Consider the following 19,392-nt stretch of genomic DNA (forward strand, 5'->3'; position numbering starts at 1 on the left):
AAAAAAGGCCTCTATGTGAAAAGGATACCGATAGGTAGAAGGGGTCCTTTTTTATTCTCACTCCCTGGAAGTCACCAAAGTCCAGACCATGAAATTTCTTTCCAAACTCTAGGGCCATCCTCCCTTCCAACCTGTGTGAGAACCACTTTTTCTTTAAGTAAAATACAAAGAGAACAATCCCACTGCACAGGACTAAGGAGGCTTCAAACTGAATACCATTAGAAAAATTATTTTTGGTAGATCAACCAAGAAGCTTAAATACTGGGTGCTTTTGCTATATATATCTTTATTCACTACCTAGCAAGGGCCAATATGCTTTTTAGTTTTATCAACTTCAAACCAGCTCAAACTAACTCCTAGCAAAAAACATTCTTTGTCAACATGCAAAAGTCTAAAGCCATTTCAAAAAAAAAAAATCCATAAACAAAAACATCACAAAATTCTTTAATCTTGTTTAAATGTTAAAAAATATATTTTTATGTGGTTCATCACTGGTCTTAAATTTTATTGTAGTTTATAATCGATTACAGAAATATGAGTACTGACTGCTAATTATTTTATAGTACTTATAGCAATGATAAACCTAGCAAGAAATGAAATGGAATTAGCTGAAAAATCAATGGTACTTAAATTAAGAATTAATTATGACCACAGACTAACCTTAAATTATAAAAAACGTTTAGAATAGGTAATGACAAACCATTCATTATTTACAAATATTTGTTTTTGTTTACAAAAATTTGTTTTTCTTTTGACTAATAAAAAACTTTTAACTTCTTTTAAAACTTTTTTAAAAATATTATTTTGAAAAGTCTATCCTGATGAAGTATTACAAAGCAGCACAAAAGACTGTGGTTCTAGTATAATTATCCTTTGCCTTTCTGGGAACAGTGGTAACCAGGTATAGTAAATAGCTGCTTTGGTTAGCAAAGAGTGTAGAAAAAGGCAGAATTCAGCTCAAGCAAAACACTGTGAAAGTTAAGACTGCATTTTTATTTTATGTAAAGTTAGAGGTTTTTGTTTAAGCTTTAGGAACTCAGTAATAGCAGCAGTTATATATTCAAATTTTTTTTATCAAGCTCCAACTCTATGCTAAGTTTTGTGCTCATTATGTTAGACCAGTTTCAAAGTGCAGTCCCCAGATGAGGAGCAGCATCATCACATGTTAGAAAAGCAAATTATCAGTCTCATCCTCAGACTACTAGATCTGGAACTCTCAGATAAGGCCCAGAAATATACTTCTTACTTTTTAAGCAAGCTTTTCAGATGATTCTGATGGATTCTGAAGTTTGAAAACCAGCGTTAGACTAAAAAATTGAAAGCAATAAGATACGGATTCTGCACTCAAGATGTTGACCATATACCCACTCATTTTTCTTGCTAGCTTTGAACATGTTATTGTTTCAAAATCTCTTACATCTGACAGAAAATCAGCAACACAGGTGATTACTACATACCACCAAAAATATTTTTCACACCATTCTAAAAAACACCCACTAAAGTGCTAAGATGATGACATGAATATCACCAATAGGATAACTAAGTAATGGAGGAGGGAGTAGTTTTCATAAGAATGTAAATACACTCTCCTGCACGTGAACCTATAGATTTGAAGCACCAATTTCATATTTGTAAGACAGAAAACACACAATAACTACTTCTGACTGAATGAATCCTGACCTACCAGGGATTGTTTATTGAATTTTAGAGCCCTCACATGCTCTGGGGTCATTTGTATCATTTCTATGCCATTTCCTACCAGTCCAGACTTAATGTTCATAATTGTATAATCAATAGTTGATACTAGTAATAATGATTTTTCCTGTCCACTTAATTCAATATTATTATATTTAAACCTGCTAACAGTAAAATACTATCTATTCTAATCAAAGGCAACTAATATGTATCAGTGTCTATTATGTCATAGATACTGTGCTAGAAGCTTAACATGGATTATTTCATATAATCCTCATTGCAACCGGCTATGTTAATAATAATAGTTGTCCCCCAAAAGCTGTTAGAATTCTAATAGCATGGAAAAGTTTTCCCTTGGTTTATACTGGTTCCTAACAATATGGTATCTCCTATATCAATCATTCACTCATTCATTCATTTATACAAAATAGTATACCTTGAGAGGCATACTGCTTTCTCATACCATACCATAAACTAGGACCGAATTTTAAACTATGATAACTCTATGATCTTAACTTTTTTTTTTTTTTTTTTTTTGAGATGGAGTCTCACTCTGTCACCCAGGCTGGAATGCAGTGGCGCGATCTCGACTCACTGCAAGCTCTGCCTTCCGGGTTCACGCCATTCTTCTGCCTCAGGCTCCCGAATAGCTGCGACTACATGAGCCTACCACCACATCAGGCTAATTTTTTTTCTTGTATTTTTCGTAGAGACAGGGTTTCACCATGTTAGCCAGGATGGTCTCGATCTCCTGATCTCGTGATCTGCCCGCCTCAGCCTCCCAAAGTGCTGGGATTACAGGCATGAGCCACCGCATCTAACCAATCTTAATTGTTAAGGCATAATGTCTCTAACATAAAAATGTCTTTCTCAGTAAATTTTGTTTAATAATATCACACAAATTTTTCACAGAAAATTGATACAAGTTATAACAGGTTGAGAACCAATGTATAGGTCAATGTACAGAACCAACACAGGTCAGGGGACCAGAGTAAAAGTGTTAGTCCTAATAAATACAGCCTATTTCACAATTTTACCTAGAGGGGCAAAGGCATGAGAAAGCAATGAAGAAAAACAGGCTAATTTTGTTTCCAGCTAAATGTTTCTTATAAAGAGAAGAAAACTGAGTATCGGGGTAACGGGGGTATGGGAAAGGCCTTTCACAGTATACTTTCTACTTTTGAAACAAATGAACACATAACCTATTAAAATTAATAAGTACAATTTTGACTTTGGTGATTTTAGAGATGATTTGAAACTAATGAATAAAATGTTAAATATTTTAGTTATGGGTTAAAATCTTTCATCAATATAGCTGAGTATATATCCCTTTAGCAACCAAACAAATTACTCCCCAAACCAGGAACATAACTAATTTGGTGTGAACTATTCAACTCTAGAATTCTACAATCCTCTGTCTCATAATTAGATGATGGCTGAGAGAAAAAGTAAAGGTGATCTCAACAGCTGTCAGCTCCACAAAAATAATTTAGACCCCCAGAATGCAATCTAAAGGGCAAAAACAGTTAAATCTTCAGGCTTGCTTCCACTTCATGAAGAAGTCCCCCAGCCCCTAAAATGTTTCAGCAACTGCTGTTTCTTAAATATATTTCAACAGCAAGCCCTTGACAAGGGCACAGGAAACTCAGACAGCTGTATAAAGTGTGACTTTTGGTCAGGAAATGAATTTCTGATCAGAGAGAAAAAACAAAGTTTTTTTTTTTTTTTTTTATCAGTAAGTATTTGAGGTACATCACCTATTCCTTTGACTAAAGTCCTCTCCAACCAAGCTCCTTTCAGGAATGGAGGAAAAGGCTAGGTACTTTAAATATGACATCAACAGAAAAGAGTATATATGTTTTAGTTCAGAGTTAGTTAACTTTATCGAATGTTGCTTAAAACCAAATGCTAAGTACTTAGTCTGGATCTGTTTCTTACAAACAAATAAAAACAAATAGATTTCTAGGGAAAGATGCTGGCACAGAGGCAGGATCATAAAACTTCATACACTGAAGTCTAATGAGATTAACAGAAACTGCTTTATGTGCTTTTGGCATGTCTCATGTTTCACAGTTTAACTTTTAAAAATTAATTTAAAACAATAAAATACCAAATATAATAACGACATCACCTGGAGAAAGGGAAGTACCAGTATACATAATTTTATTTAAGATCTAACCACTTCATCTCTCACCCCTCAAAGAATACAAGTTTTGAAATCTCTCCCTGATACCAACCAAGAGACCAAGTGCCGTGGAAGAAATTAAGAAAATTTTCTAAAGTGCTACAGTCCAAAAACATACTAGGCTAGTAAGTTACTAGGTAAAATCCTTTCAGACCCAAGTGACAGATAATTCAGATTATATTTATACTGTATTATGCTAGAGCACAGAGGAAGGAAATCTTGCAAAACCTTTTTATGAAGCAAGTGTGAAAATACTCTAAGGCTCATGAAAAAAATGTAAGAACTCATTGCTGAATAAAAAACAAATATAAAATTAACAAACGTATTCACTGATGAAATGGCATTTTCCACATAAAGAATTATTCCTGATTAAAACAAGAAAAATCATTAGTAAAATAAGCATGCATACTCTATGTATAAAAAGCACACATGCCTCGCAGCAAATGTCAATATACCTTGTCCAGTGAGTGAACTAGATACATTACCATTAGAGTCAAGAAAGAGGCCAAGGCAGCAGGGTGCGGTGGCTCACACCTGTAATCTCAGCACTTTGGGAGGCCGAGACGGGTGGATCACCTGAGGTCAGGAATTTGAGACCAGTCTGACCAACATGGTGAAACCCCATCTCTACTAAAAAATTAAAAAATTAGCTGGGCATGGTGGCAGGCACCTGTAATTCCAGCTACTCAGGAGGCTGAGGCAGGAGAATCACTTGAACCCAGAAGGTGGAGGCTGCAGTGAGCCAAGATAATGCCATTGCACTCCAGCCTGGGCGACAGAGCAAGACTCTGTCCCCCCCCAAAAAAAGAGTCAAGGCATTCAGTACCATAACTGTTAGTTTACCTGGTTCTGGGAGTGGTAACAAATTCAACTCCAAAAGAGGATGCATACCAAAAAAATAAATAACGAAAAGGATGTAAATTACTATTTGGATGATCGTATACCTGAAACACCAAAGAAAATTACCTAAAAAATTACTAGAAACAAGAAAAGTCAAGTTGAAGATGTCCCGTACATAAATTAGATATTAAATATCCTAATTACAACAGCAACCAAAGAAGACAAAATATTTAGATAGAAGTTTAACAAGAAATGTGTTGTTCCAATAATTAGCTATAAAATATTCTGAAAGGCAAACATAACCCTTGAATGAACAAGAAGATATACCCCTTTCTTGGATAAGATTCAATATGGTAATAAATTCCCCTGAATTCATATTTAATTGTAATATAAAACATTTTGAGGAATTTGACAAATTACAAAATTGAGAAAAAAATGCAAGACTAGCCACACAATTAAAATGAATTACTAAGCAATACAATTAAAATCATTCAGTATTTAAAAAGATATTAATGGTATATACTATAGCATAGAGATCCAAATAAGAATGGAAATTTATGATATAACAATGGTATCTCAAATCAGCAGGGAAAAGATAAACTCTTGAAAAATAAATAAAGTTGGATATCACCTCATGCCTTCCATCAAAATAAACTCCAGAAATATCAAAGAAACAAATATTTTAAAAGAAACATAAAACTATTAAAAGAAAATATAGTTTAAATGAAATTTCTTAACTGAGAGTGGAAAAAATCTTTCCCAATCATGGTGTAACGCAAAGAGCCACAAGGCACAGACCACTGTAATAAACACAGCAGCCAGAAAAAAACCCTTGCATATATGGTCAATTGATTTTTGACAAGGGTGTCAAGGCCATTCAAAGGGAAAAGGACAGCCTTTTCAACAAGTGGTGCTGCGAGAACTGGATATTCACATCCAAAAGGACAAAGTTGGACTCTTACCTTATACAAAAATGGACTCAAATGGATCAAAGACCTAAACTTAAAGGCTAAAATTCTTAGAAGAAAAGAAGAAGAAAGCTTCCTGACACTGGATTTGGCAATGATTTCTTCAATATGCCAACAAAAGTACAGGCAACAAATGGAAAAATAGATAAACTAGACTTTATCAAAATTTAAAACTAGTACACTATCAAAAGAATAAAAAGGAAACTGGCTGGGCGTGGTGGCTCACACCTGTAATCCCAGTACTTTGGGAGGTTGAGGCGGGTGGATCACGAGGTCAGGAGATCAAGACCATCCTGGCTAACACAGTAAAACCCCGTCTCTACTACAAAATACAAAAAATTAGCCAAGCGTGGTGCCGGGTGCCTGTAGTCTCAGCTACTAGGGAGGCTGAGGCAGGAGAATGGCATGAACCCGGGAGGTGGAGCTTGCAGTGAGCCAAGATCGCACCACTGCACTCCAACCTAGGCAACAGAGCAAGACTCCATCTCAAAAAAAAAAAAAGAGAATAAAAAGGCAACTCACAGAATGGGAGAAAATATTTGCAAACCATGTATCTGATAAGAGACTGGTATCCAGTATATATAAAGAACTCCTAAGACTCAACAACAAAAAACCCAATTCAAAAATGGACAAAGGACTTGAATAGACATTTCTCCAAAAAAGAAATGTAGACGGCCAAAAAGTAGATGAAGTGATGCTCACCATCATTAATCATTTAGGAAACACAAATCAAAAATCACAGTAAGATACCAGGTGTCAATTATTTTTAAAAAAGGGAAAAAAGAAAATAACTATTGGCAAAGATGCAGAAAAACTGGACCCTTGGTTGGGCGTAGTGACTCATGCCTGTAATCTCAGCACTTTGGGAGTCTGAGGTTGGCAGATCACAAGGTCAGGAGATCGAGACCATCCTGGCTAACACGGTGAAACCCCGTCTCTACTAAAAGTACAAAAAATCAGCCAGGCATGGCAGTGTGCGCCTGTAGTCCCAGCTGCTGGGGAGGCTGAGGCAGGAGAATGGTGTGAACCCAGGAGGCAGAGCTTGCAATGCGCTGAGATCATGCCACTGCACTCTAGCCTGGGCAAAACAACGAGACTCCGTCTCCAAAAAACAAAAACAAAAACAAAACAAAACAAAACAAAAACCTGGGACCCCTGTGTGTTGCTGACGGGAGTATAAAATAGTATAGCCATAGTGGAAAACAGTATGTCAGTTCATCAAAAATTTAAACACAGAATTACCCTATGATCTAGTAGTTCTACTTCTGGATATATATATATATATATATATATATATACATATAAAAGAACGGAAAGCAGAGACTCAAAAAGATATCCATACACTAATATCGCTAGCAGCATTATTCACAACTGTCAAAAAGCAGAAACAACCTAAATGTCCACAGATGAATGGATAAAGAAAATGTGGTATGTATTTCTAAAGGAGTATCACTCTGCCTTAAAAAGGAAGGAAATTTTGACACATGGCTACATGAAATCATTACACTAAGTAAAATAAACCAGACAAAAAAGGAAAATACTGTATGATTTTTCTCATACGAGGTTCCTAGAGTATATTCACAGAGACAGAAAGTAGAATGATGGCTACCAGAGGCTGGGGTGTGGTGGGGAGGATGGAGAGCTAGTATTTAATAAATACAGAGCTTCAGTTGGAAAAAGTGAAAAAGTATTACACATGCATGGTGGTAGTGGTTGTACAATAATGTGAATGCACTTAATGCCATGGAAGTGTACATTTAAAAAAATGGTTAATTCATTTTCATTCATGCTAAATTTCTTTTTTTCTTTTTTTTTTTTTTTTTTGTGGGGGGAGACAGAGTCTCGCTCTGTTGCCCAGGCTGGAGTGTAGTGACGTGATCTTGGCTTACTGCAACCTCTGCCTCCCGGGTTCAAGCGATTCTCTTGCCTCAGCCTCCTGGGTAGCTGGGATTACAGGCACAGGCCACCATGCCTGGCTAGCATGTTATATATATTTTACCACAACTTAAAAAATAGAAAAAAAAAATGAGGTAGGGATTTACATTTTATAAAGAGAGACGCCCATGATCCATCAAATGGAAAAAGCAAGTCAGTAACATGATATAAAGTATGATTCCATCTCTATGTGTACATGTTTAAACAATATATTTCTATAGGTACAGAAAATTTCTCAAAATATGTACCCCCCCAAAAACACCTGTTAATAATTCTTTAAGTAGTAGGTCTAGGGAGTTAGTGACTACTCTTCATGTCCTTCTATATTACATGGATTATTTTACCATCAGAAAGCATTATTTTTAAAACAAAATTAGACAAAACCCAAAAATACATAACCTGAAATATTTATTTCTTTTAATTTAGCTGAATTAAAAACATTCTGGGATAATTATAGAATGTCTATAAATGTATCACTAAGCATCCCTCCAAGAACTGAGAAGCACAGAGATTTTATAAGATATTATGATAGGATGTTGACCTTGGCAGCGAGCAGATTCCTAAAGTGGAAATTCTATGTTGACGCAAGTAACTTTTTTCTTTTACAAGTCACATATAAAAAGCATTAAATCCATCATTTTATTAAAATATAAATCAAATCAGAAGCATTTTAAATCCTCATTTAAAAAGAAGAAGAAGGCAGTGGTGGTTTCTCCTCTTAAGACTGAATACACTCACTTGTAGAAAGCTTGTTAATGAAAATCAACTCTGTAGATTAACACCATCATGTCTTCTAGTTTAATGGACATTTCAAGAGAGGTGACATTTTGAGGCTGAGGTAGCCTGTTTCCAGGGGCTGTTTTGGATGGACTACTCATACAAAGAAAATCGCTTCTAATTGTATCAGAAAAAGTTTTAAGGTCCATAAAACTCAAAGAAAGGTATAACAGGAAAATAAACTATTAAAATACAATTTTTTTAATGTTTAAATAAGATTAAGAAAACAACTTAATTAAGCAAATGGCAAAACTCTAAAAAAAAACACTTCTAGCGCTCACTTTATTTCATTCTATCTTGATACTGATTTTATGCCCACAATGAATCTTTTGAAAAGCTTTTAATTAAGAAAAATAACATACTATGCTCTGAAAGGCCTACAAAAATTTCTTTAAAGGGGTTATACATTGCATAGTAGTCAGTGAAGACTAGATTATAGGATAGTAACCACACAATCTCCAAATCCAAATGACTTAAAACAGCAAATGTTAATTTATTGCTCATACTACATGTATGGATCATTAAGAAGGCTATGCTTGTCACTGTCAGTGACCCAGATGGACAGAGTAGGAGAGAACAGTTACTTGCCCGTCAGAGAGAATGTACTAGTTCTTTAAAGCTTCTTCCCAAATCAAGTCTCATGGCCACACTTAACTTCAAGTTGGCAGAGAAGTAGAATCCTACCATGTGCCCAGGAGAGAGAATGCCAATATCTATGAACAGCTCTAATCACTACTATACCTGGGAAGTTGTAGGAAATACCTCTGATTATTGCTGTATATGTTATTTTTATTACTTGGCCACTTTACAAAGAATATATATTACTTTCAGGTTTAAAAACACACTCAAACACAGAATTTAAAATTTGTCCAGAGACTATACCTAAACTATGGGGTGAAGACTGAGGAACGATTACTTTCTTATTACAGTAACCTTAATTGCAAGTTCAATTTTAAGAGTTGGTAATACATTTTTTGTTTTAAAAAGGTTGTATCTGCAAGGCTACAGTAATAAAGTATTAAATTTCACAAATGGATTTTAGTTTTTCTTTCTACAAGGCTAAACAGATGACTCTAAATGACCGGCAGTGATCCATTTCTTCAGAGGCCTTAAAAATGTAAAGCTGTATCTTTTAATCCTCAGAAAAAATGTGTGAATGTGCACATCGGGTATTAGTAACTTCAATTTACAGGAAAGAAAGCTTAAGACTGGGTCACAAAGCAGTTAAGTCAGTGGGCCATGAATTTTTTATTTAGCATTTTACTAATAAAAACTTCAAACAGAACAGTTAAAAAAAAAAAAAAACTGTTCAGTGAAGGCCTATAAAGCCAATATTCAGCTTCTCCAAATAACATTTTGCTCTATTTGCTCCACTAGGTATCTATCTAGGTATCCACCCATCAATTGATCTTATTTTTTATTAATTTCAAAGTTGCAGACAGCAGTATACTTCATCTCTAAACATCTGAGTTCAGTATTTGTTTTCTGTTCATATTCTGTATTTTTAAAGTTATACAGCAAAATGCACAAGTGTACACTTGGGTAAGTTCCAATAAATGAATTCACCAACATAACTCAAACTTCTATTAAGACATATAACACTGGACAGGCATGGTGGTTCCAGCCTGTAATCTCAACACTGCGGGAGGCGAAGGCTAGTGGATCACTTGAGGCCAGGAGTTCAAGACCAGCCTCTACTGGCGAAACTCCACCTCTACTAAAAATACGAACATTAGCTGGGCATGGTAGCGGGGGCCTGTTGTCCCAGCTACTTCCCAGCTACGTGGGAGGCTGAGACCTGAGAATTGCTTGAATATGAGAGGCAGAGGTTGAAGTGAGCCGAGATCACACCACTACACTCCAACCTGGACAACAGAACAAGACCTTGTCTCAAAAAAAAAAAAAAAAAAGATATACAACATTTAACTTACAGAAATAGAGAGTAGAATAGTGGTTATCAGAGGCTAGGGGTCCTTGGGAGATGCTGGTCAAAGGACACAAAATTTCAGTTATGAGAAACAGCTTCAAGCGATCTACTGTATATCTTGATGACTACAGTGAAATATATTGTATATTTGAAAACTGTTGAGAGTAGATTTTAAGTGTTCTCACCACACATAAAAAAATGCATGTTAAATAGACTGATACAATCATTTCAAATGTGTGTGTGTCTATCAAAGCACCGTGTTGTACACCACTAATACATAATTTTTACTTAATTAAAATTAACTAATTTTTAAATAAAATTAACATTTCCATTATCCCAGAAAGTTTCCTCACTGGGCCTTGATTTGAATACATGATCTGCTTCCAAAGTCTACAATCTTTTCACAACACTATGCTACTTCTTTTTAATATATAAACATACTAAACATATTAAATTTTTTATGTCAAGCTCTCAATAATTAAGGGAGCTGAAACATAGAAATATAAAAGGAAGAACACCCTGGAGACACCCTCCACTAAGGCCAAACAACCCAGGTGTTTAATGTCTGTAGCAAGTTGAGTATACCACCTTCCTTCCATCAATGTCCACTACATAATTCCACTACATAAATAAAACTACTTCTTCCCACCCTAAGAGTTCAACAGTTAATCCAGGAGGAACGGATGACGCCATAAAAAGTCTCATATGTTCATCTCTTGTATCTCCAATTAAACTAACAGATGGTTAGGGCAAGACCATTTCTTATGCTTGTGAGGCAAGAAGTAGGTTCGTGGTTAGTGGTTGCCATAAAAGGCAACAGACAGCTGAAGAAAAAAAAAGAAACACTTTAGAATCAGCCAGGTCTGGGTTCACTGTCCTCACACTTAATATGTACTATGTACATATTACGTAACGATGTAATATGCACATCGATGTATATATTATGTAACAATGTAATATATAATATGTATGTTACATCGTTATGTAATATGTACATAGTACATATTAATGTACAGCTATGTGATGATGTATAAATTACTTAACTTCTCTAAGCCTCAGGTTCCTCATCTGTAAAATGAGTCCTATATTTTACCTTCTCTTCAATGTCAAGCTTCTCAAATAAATGACCTACATCCAGATAGATGCAAGCCAGACAAGCCCTTATCCTGGACCTCAAAATTTAGGGGAAATTGCTCTGGCCTTCTAGCAGCCATGCCCCTCCCCATGGGATAAGAGACCTTGGGAGCAAAAAGCATGGACATTATGAGCCCATCCTGGCTGTAGACTGTACTCTAGGTAATATAAAATCAGGAATTTCCTGACCAAACAGCAGTAGGCCTGGCTTCTAAGGTCTGCAGACCCGTTCCCTGGTTCTTGCTTCTTGAGGATGGCACTTGAATGTGAGGACTGGTGGGTCCAAGTATATGTGTAAAGCCAGCTTAAAGTACAGAATAGATTGTAGGGCAGGAAGAGAATGGGACTTAGGCTCAGACGAGGTGGGCTCAGGCCTGGCCCATGTGGACATATACTGGCACGTAACTCTGAAGAATCTGAGAATTCTTAGTTTAAACCTCATCTTCCAGGTCCATATGAAGATTATTTGTCATTGGTAGGGGGGAGGACAAAGTATATTTTGCTCAATAATTTGTTAATTTAACTTACATACATATAGTATATTGGCCTTTATATTTGCTGCAGACCCTGCAAATGTTACAAGTGGGCATGTCTACATATACTACTCACAACTTAAATGTGTATATAGTATTTGCCAAATTTGCCTTCAATAGTATCATACTTAATCACATAGTAATATCATAGGTTAGGTTTTATTAATCCCACTGCAAAGATAAAAAACCAGACACGTGTAAGAAACATATCCAGTGTGTTCTTCTATCTCCACATCACTCTCTTAACTCCCAAATATCTGGGTCTCCTACTCTACCATTATCTCCAATACTGCACTCTCCAAGACAATGTGCCTCTGATCCCCAAATCTGGTCCTTAATCATCATGATCTCTCTTTAGCATCTGACACTGTCAACAATTTTTCCTTTCTTAGAATAGCTTTCTCTCTGATTTCTAAGGCTTCACTATTCCAGTTTTTCACTTAGCTTTTCGATCTTTCTCTGGCTTCTCTTCTTTTTCAGAGTTTTTGTGAGGAGCGAATAAGACAATGTTTCTGGGTGGGGCACGGTGGCGCATGCCTGTAATCTCTACTTTGGGAGGCTAAGACGGGTGGGTCACCTGAGGTCAGGAGTTTGAGACCAGCTTGACTAACATGGTGTAACTCTGTCTCTACTAAATACAAAAACTTAGCTGGGCATGGTGGTGGGCACCTGTAATCCCAGCTACTCAGGAAACTGAGGTAGGAGAATCGCTTGAACCTGGGAGGCAGAGGGTGCGGTGAGCCGAGATCATGATGGGCATGATCCAGCCTGGGCAACAAGAGTGAAACTCTGTCTCAAAAAAAAACAAAAAAACAAAAAAACAAGATGTTTCCCTCTGGACACTGTCAGCACATAGCTACATTTCATATGTTGGTTTTTTTGTGAGTGTTTTTGGTAATCTAAAAAGAATAGCTACCATTTTTTAGTGCAATGTCACAGTACTAGGTACATATATATATATAACATACATATGTATGTATGTATTATCCTATAATCCTATTTTAATAAAAATGGAGCTCATATTGGTTAATAGATTAGCCTGTGTTAGAAATCTGACTCCAACACTTTCTAGCGTTATACTCCCAGATAAATCATTTAAGTTCCCTGAGTGACTGCTTTTCCATCTGTGTAATGTTGCAATGGTCTTGTGAGAATTAAATGAAACAAGTTATAAAACAAACAGTATACCATACATAGTTAATAAATATTAACTACCTCCTCCTCTTGCTGCTTTCAGATGAATACATTAGTTTTGTTGTGTGTGCGTGTACCTTTCCAAAAACTAAGTCCTCTATCACTTGACCTTCTTCCTTCATACTCTATAACTACATTTTTAAAATTTTTCTTTTTTTTAATTATTATTTTTAAATTTTATTTTCTATACCTACATTTGATCATATTTGTGAATCTAACTCCCCTGGAAGGATGGTTCTGAATTAATTATCTGTGTCCAGATCTCTAATTGTCCAAGCCCACACCTCTAAGTTTTGCTAGTTATTTCTATTTGGAAATTCCACTGCCTGCCATATTAAACTTATCATCTTCCTCACTAAATGAAGAATGGAAAGCAAAAGAGTACGGCAGCATAAAATATTACAAGGACAGAACTGATGAGACAGATGATAAAGAAGCAGCCAATTTCACAGCTTCAAGCTTGCCTGAGAAAGAAAATGACAAAAACTGAGAAACAGAGTTTTATAGATCATGTCCAAAACTTTCTTTTTCCTCAGTCTTCAGACATGAAACTCTAATTATTCTACTTCCCTAACCTACAAAGCCCAAAATGTTCTTTCCTTTGAATGCCCTCACATTTACATACTCCATTCATCTAACATCTAATTACAACTGTCTTCTTTTACCAATTTTTATAAATGTGTGTCTTATCTACCTAACTGTGCTCCAGGTTTTTTAAAGCCTATGACTAACTCTTATATTTTTAGTATTCTTCTTTATGCCAATAAATGCTGATTGACTACAGTTATGAAGATATGGTCAAGAACTCAGATAATCATGAATAAAGATGTTTTCAGATTTTTTTCTGACATGGAGGAAAAGCTTTTCAAATCAAAAGCTTGGAGATCCTTCCAAAAATAGGGAAAATGTGACAGTTAATTTATATTTCCCTCTGAAGGCTTTTAGTCTTGGTTTTAAACAGAAAAAAATAAATTCTCCAACATATATTTCATTAAGCAGGTGTTACTACTTTATAAATTATTTTCAAGAACTGTGCAAACTCTTCTTTAAAAAATTATATTTTTCTAAAATGGTTACTAGTCATTTTAATTGCTTTTGCAAAGCAATTCTTAAAATTAATGTCAATTAATTTTAGACATTAATAAATGTAAATATCTAAAACCATGTAATATAGACTGATGTGCTACTTAAGTATTAAAGAATTTCAAAACTTCTAAAATCCAGATGACAAAAAACAATTCTTGCAAAGTTTATTTAAAACAATGGATTTTTCCTTTCTTCCTTGGTTGGATTTATTTCAAATTTGAGAAAATGTGATTATATTACATTTTCTTTACTGTGATCAAAACAGAAGAAGTGCAGGGTAATAAACTGATTTTGATTTGCTTTTTTTTTACCTGAGTAGCTTTGTCTTTCATGCATGAAGGGTAGTGAACATGAGGATCCCGTGGCCACTGTCCTGTGAGGTAAGGTCCTGTTATTGTATCCAAAGAGGAGGTTCGCCTTATTGTACTAGAGGTTCGAGCTTGCTGAGATTTTGCCCTGTCCGCTACAAAAAGTGAAGAAAAAAAAAAATAGTCATTAGTGAAGAAAATAAAATTTAAAGTTCTTTAACTTCATAGTTTGTAGAATGTCATCCTGTCAATTTTCCCCATTATATGTATATTTACACTAATAGCCCTGTTGTATGATCAGACGAAATGTATGAACCATGTCCCAAGGAAAATACATTCATGTTAAATCTTACATACATTTCCAGGGCTTCCACAGACCCTATGAAGCCTATCCATTTTATAAAAATCTGCATATCATCTCATTGCCATTATTTTAATTAAGACTCTCATTCATGTCTCACCTGAACTGCCAGTTTTCTAACTGCTATCCCTGTATCCATTTCAACTAAATTTTACAGTGTCATGCCCAAATAGAAAACATTTCCATGGTTAGTCATTGTCTTTAATTTAAAACCCGTATTATTTAGTATGACATAATAAGCTTTCACGATTTGCGTGCCATATACCTCAATGTTTAATATCTTGCTATTCCATAATCCCATGCTAAGCATCATATGAATGGCCTGTGTTTTTCCAAAGGTAAAATACACTCTTTCTGCCTCTGTACATTCTACTTCCTAAGCCTAGAACTCTCTTTCTTGTTTACTTGACAAATTCATTTATCTTCAAGACCAGCTCAGATGTCATACTGACTCTGTGAAAATTTCCCCAATGCCCTTTCCTCTCCCCTTCCAAGATATACTTGCCTGTCTCTGCTTTCATGGCACCCTAAGCCTGTTTCTCTCCCCCATCAGAGCATAAGTTTAAACCCTACAGACTAAATAGGAGTCAACATTCAGTATTCACTTAATAAATTTATTAACAGCTATATAAAAATAACATGTATAAATAACTTCATTATTTTAATCCAACTTCCTCATTCACAGACGAAGAATTTGAGGCCTAGAGGAACACTGAACAAGAGATGCAAACAAGGGACAGAGGTAAAAAGAACCCAAAATCTCTAGACATTATACATAGTTCAATCAATCTGCCATAACTTCTCCTTCCCATAGGGGTATCACAAGTATTTCTGTTAAAAATTAATCACACTGAATACCGAATCTATAAGGAAACTATAGAGGATTTTCCATATATCCATCCTAAATAATTTACTACTAATGTGCATTCTATGATAGAATCCAGCAGATTTACAGGTTCCCAAGGCTAAGAGTCTTTTCAGAGTCATATCTCACATCAAAAATGCCTTCCTCTTTACAGAGGGTGAAGAAACACTTATTATTGAATGCTGTCCTTTACGTTCCTGAAATCAGAATAATTAGTTTACCAAAAAAACAGAACAAAATGCATGTTATCATATTATGCAGATAATAGCTTAGAACTGCAGTTTTTATTTTTTCCTTTGACCCAAGAACTGTAAGAAAAGATCTGAAAATTACCAGAGTTCCTCTTTATCTGTATTACTTTAGCTCCAATTGTATTGTACTGAAGGCAGAGAATCCAGTGGAACCCATTTCTACTTTTTGGAATTACCTGAAATTTTCCCTGTGACCAAAAACATGGTAATTTCTTATAAACATTTCATATATCAAAGAGAAGGTATTTTGTTTTCAGAATATATAGTTCCTTGTCTTATATATCGATTGAATTAAATTACAGAATATAGCAATAATTATCAGTTTTATCTGTTACAGACTTAGAAGAGTATTCTAAAATCTTTAAACTACTATTGAGTTCTAAAAATTCTCTTTATTCTTTGCATGTTTTTGACCTTTATATTTTAGTTCTATATTATTTATCACATATAGATTCTTTTTCTTTCTTCTTTTATTATACTTTAAGTTTTAGGGTACATATGCACAATGTGCAGGTTTGTTACATAGGTATACATGTGCCATGTTGGTTTGCTGCACCCATTAACTCGTCATTTACATTAAGTATTTTTCCTAATGCTATCTCTCCCCCAGCTCCCCCAACCCTGCGACAGGCCCCGGTGTGTGATGTTCCCCACTCTGTGTCCACATGTTCTCATTGTTCAATTCCCACCTAGGAGTGAGAACACGCAGTGTTTTCTGTCTTTGTGATAGTTTGCTGAGAATGATGGTTTCCAGCTGCATCCATGTCCCTACAAAGGACACGAACTCATCCTTTTTATGACTGCATAGTATTCCATGGTGTATATGTGCCACATTTTCTTAATCCAGTCTATCATTGATGGACATTTGGGTTGGTTCCAAGTCTTTGCTATTGTGAATAGTGCCACAGTAAACATACGTGTGCATGTGTCTTTACAGTAGCATGATTTATAATCCTTTGGGTGTACACCCAGTAATGGGATCGCTGGGTCAAATGATATTTCTAGCTCTAGATACTTGAGGAATTGTCACACTGTCTTCCACAATAGTTGAACTAGTTTACACTCCCACCAACAGTGTAAAAGCGTTCCCGTTTCTCCACATCCTCTCCAGCATCTGTTGTTTCCTGACTTTTTAATGATCGCCATTCTAACTGGTGTGAGATGGTATCTCGTTGTGGTTCTGATTTGTAGCCAGAAGAGAGTGGGGGCCAACATTCAACATTCTTAAAGAACTTTCAACCCAGAATTTCATATCCAGCCAAACTAAGCTTCATAAGTGAAGAAGAAATAAAATTCTTTACAGACAAGCAAATGCTGAGAGATGCTGTCATCACCAGGCCTGTCTTACAAGAGCTCCTGAAGGAAGCACTAAACATGGAAAGGAACAACCAGTACCAGCCACTGCAAAAACATGCCAAATTGTAAAGATCATCGATGCTAGGAAGAAACTGCATCAAATATCCATGTCAGGATCAAATTCACACATAACAATATTAACCTTAAATATAAATGGGCTAAATACCCCAATTAAAAGACACAGACTGGCAAATTGAATTAAGATTCAAGACCCATCAGTGTGCTGTATTCAGGAGACCCATCTCATGTGCAGAGACACACATAGGCTCAAAATAAAGGGATGGAGGAAGATCTACCAAGCAAACGGAAAGCGAAAAAAAAGCAGGGGTTGCAATCCTAGTCTCTGATAAAACAGATTTTAAACCAACAAAGATCAAAAGAGACAAAAAAGGCCATTACGTAATGGCAAAGGGTACATATAGATTATTGACATCAATATTACAGCTTATATGCATCACTATTATAATTTGTCCCATTAATTATTTTTTAAATTTTACCATACTGAATATTATGACCCCCTTCTACTTTCTTTCTGTTAATTTGCATGGTATGCCCATCCTTTCATTTACAAGTTCTTAAAAGATTTTTTTATGTGTATCATAAAACAAAGTATGTTTTTATACTTTTTGAAAAAAACATTGCAGCAAGCCTTCTGATTGTAAAAGGTGAGCTTACCCCACTTATATTTATTGTTATAAAAAATCTGGTTTAACTTGTCATGTAATTTTTTCCTATTTTGGAATGTTTCCTTGCTACTTGCTTTCTGTTTTATTGCTTGTTTCTTCTCCTTTTATCTTTACCTCCTCCCCACGTCATAGGTAACTTGGAAGACATATAAACTGTTTCTAGTCCTATTAACACGACTAGAAGTTATTTATATTAATTTTTTGAATATTTTTCCTGGCGATAAATACCTACTAATTTTAGCAACAATGGGAAACAGAAAAGTAACATCTCCCATTATCCAATTTATAATAATTTGTTTAAAATTTTAAAGTTTACTTTAAATTCCTTCCACCATGAAGAAACAAAAGACAACAAACTGTTGAGAGGCAAAGCCAACATTTATCAGTTGACCTCTAAATTTAAAAGGCCTATATAAAGGTCAGCTATAACCAGATAAGGAAACACCATTCTAAGTGAATAACTTGCGCATCTACTTAAATTGCTCCAAACAATTTGAAAAGTTGTATGTAGTCCATTTAATTATTAAAACTCCTTTTAGTTTAGTAAATAAACAATAGGAACCATTTTTAATGGTTTTTTGAGAGGGTGGTCTTAAATTTATTTTATTTGTGTTTTCTATAGACGGTCTTGTTCTGTCACCCAAGGCTAGAAGACAGTGGCATGATCACAGTTCACTGCAGCCTCAAACTCCCAGACTTAAGTGATCCTCCTGCCTCAGTCTCTTGAGTAGCTGGGACCACAGGTGCGAATCACTACACCCAGCTAATTTTTTAAACTTATAGAGATGAGGTCTCACTATGTTAACAAGGCTGGTCTCAAACTCCTGGGCTCAAGCGATCCTCCCACCTTGGCCTCCCAAAATGCTAGGAATACAGGTATAAGTCACCACTCCCAACCTTGTTCTTTTTAGATACAGGCTATTGCTGTCGCCTGCCCAGGCTGGAGTGTACCAGTGTGATCATAGCTCACTGCAGCCTGGAACTCCTGGGCTCAAGCTCTACAGTAGTTAGGACTACAGGTGTGCACCACCACATCGGGCTAATTTTTAAATTTTTTGTGGGGATGCGGGTCTCGTTGTGTTGTTCAAGATGATTTCAAACTCCTGGCCTCAAGCAATCCTTTCCCCTTAGGCTCCCAAAGCACTGCAATTACAGGTATGAGTCACAATACTCAGCCCATTTTAATGTTTTATAATAAGTTAAATACATAAATAATCTATAAATGAGTCCCTTGGTCTGTATAATAATACTCTAATCTATATTTACTTTCACTTATTTACTCTCCATTTCC

At 35.5% G+C, this 19,392-nt stretch overlaps 1 protein-coding gene across 1 annotated transcript in view; it reads right to left on the reverse strand.

The window, feature by feature from the left end:
* GLCCI1 (glucocorticoid induced 1) overlaps nucleotides 1-19,392 on the reverse strand; it is a 155,200-nt gene that overhangs the window by 77,701 nt on the left and 58,107 nt on the right. The window contains exon 6 of the mRNA XM_011943520.1: nucleotides 14,586-14,737. Within this exon, the coding sequence (XP_011798910.1) occupies nucleotides 14,586-14,737 (152 nt within the window). The remainder of the gene's footprint in view (nucleotides 1-14,585; nucleotides 14,738-19,392) is intronic.

Source organism: Colobus angolensis, unplaced genomic scaffold (assembly GCF_000951035.1).
Source record: "Colobus angolensis palliatus isolate OR3802 unplaced genomic scaffold, Cang.pa_1.0 Scaffold104, whole genome shotgun sequence".
In the NCBI taxonomy this organism is placed as follows: Eukaryota; Metazoa; Chordata; class Mammalia; order Primates; family Cercopithecidae; genus Colobus; species Colobus angolensis.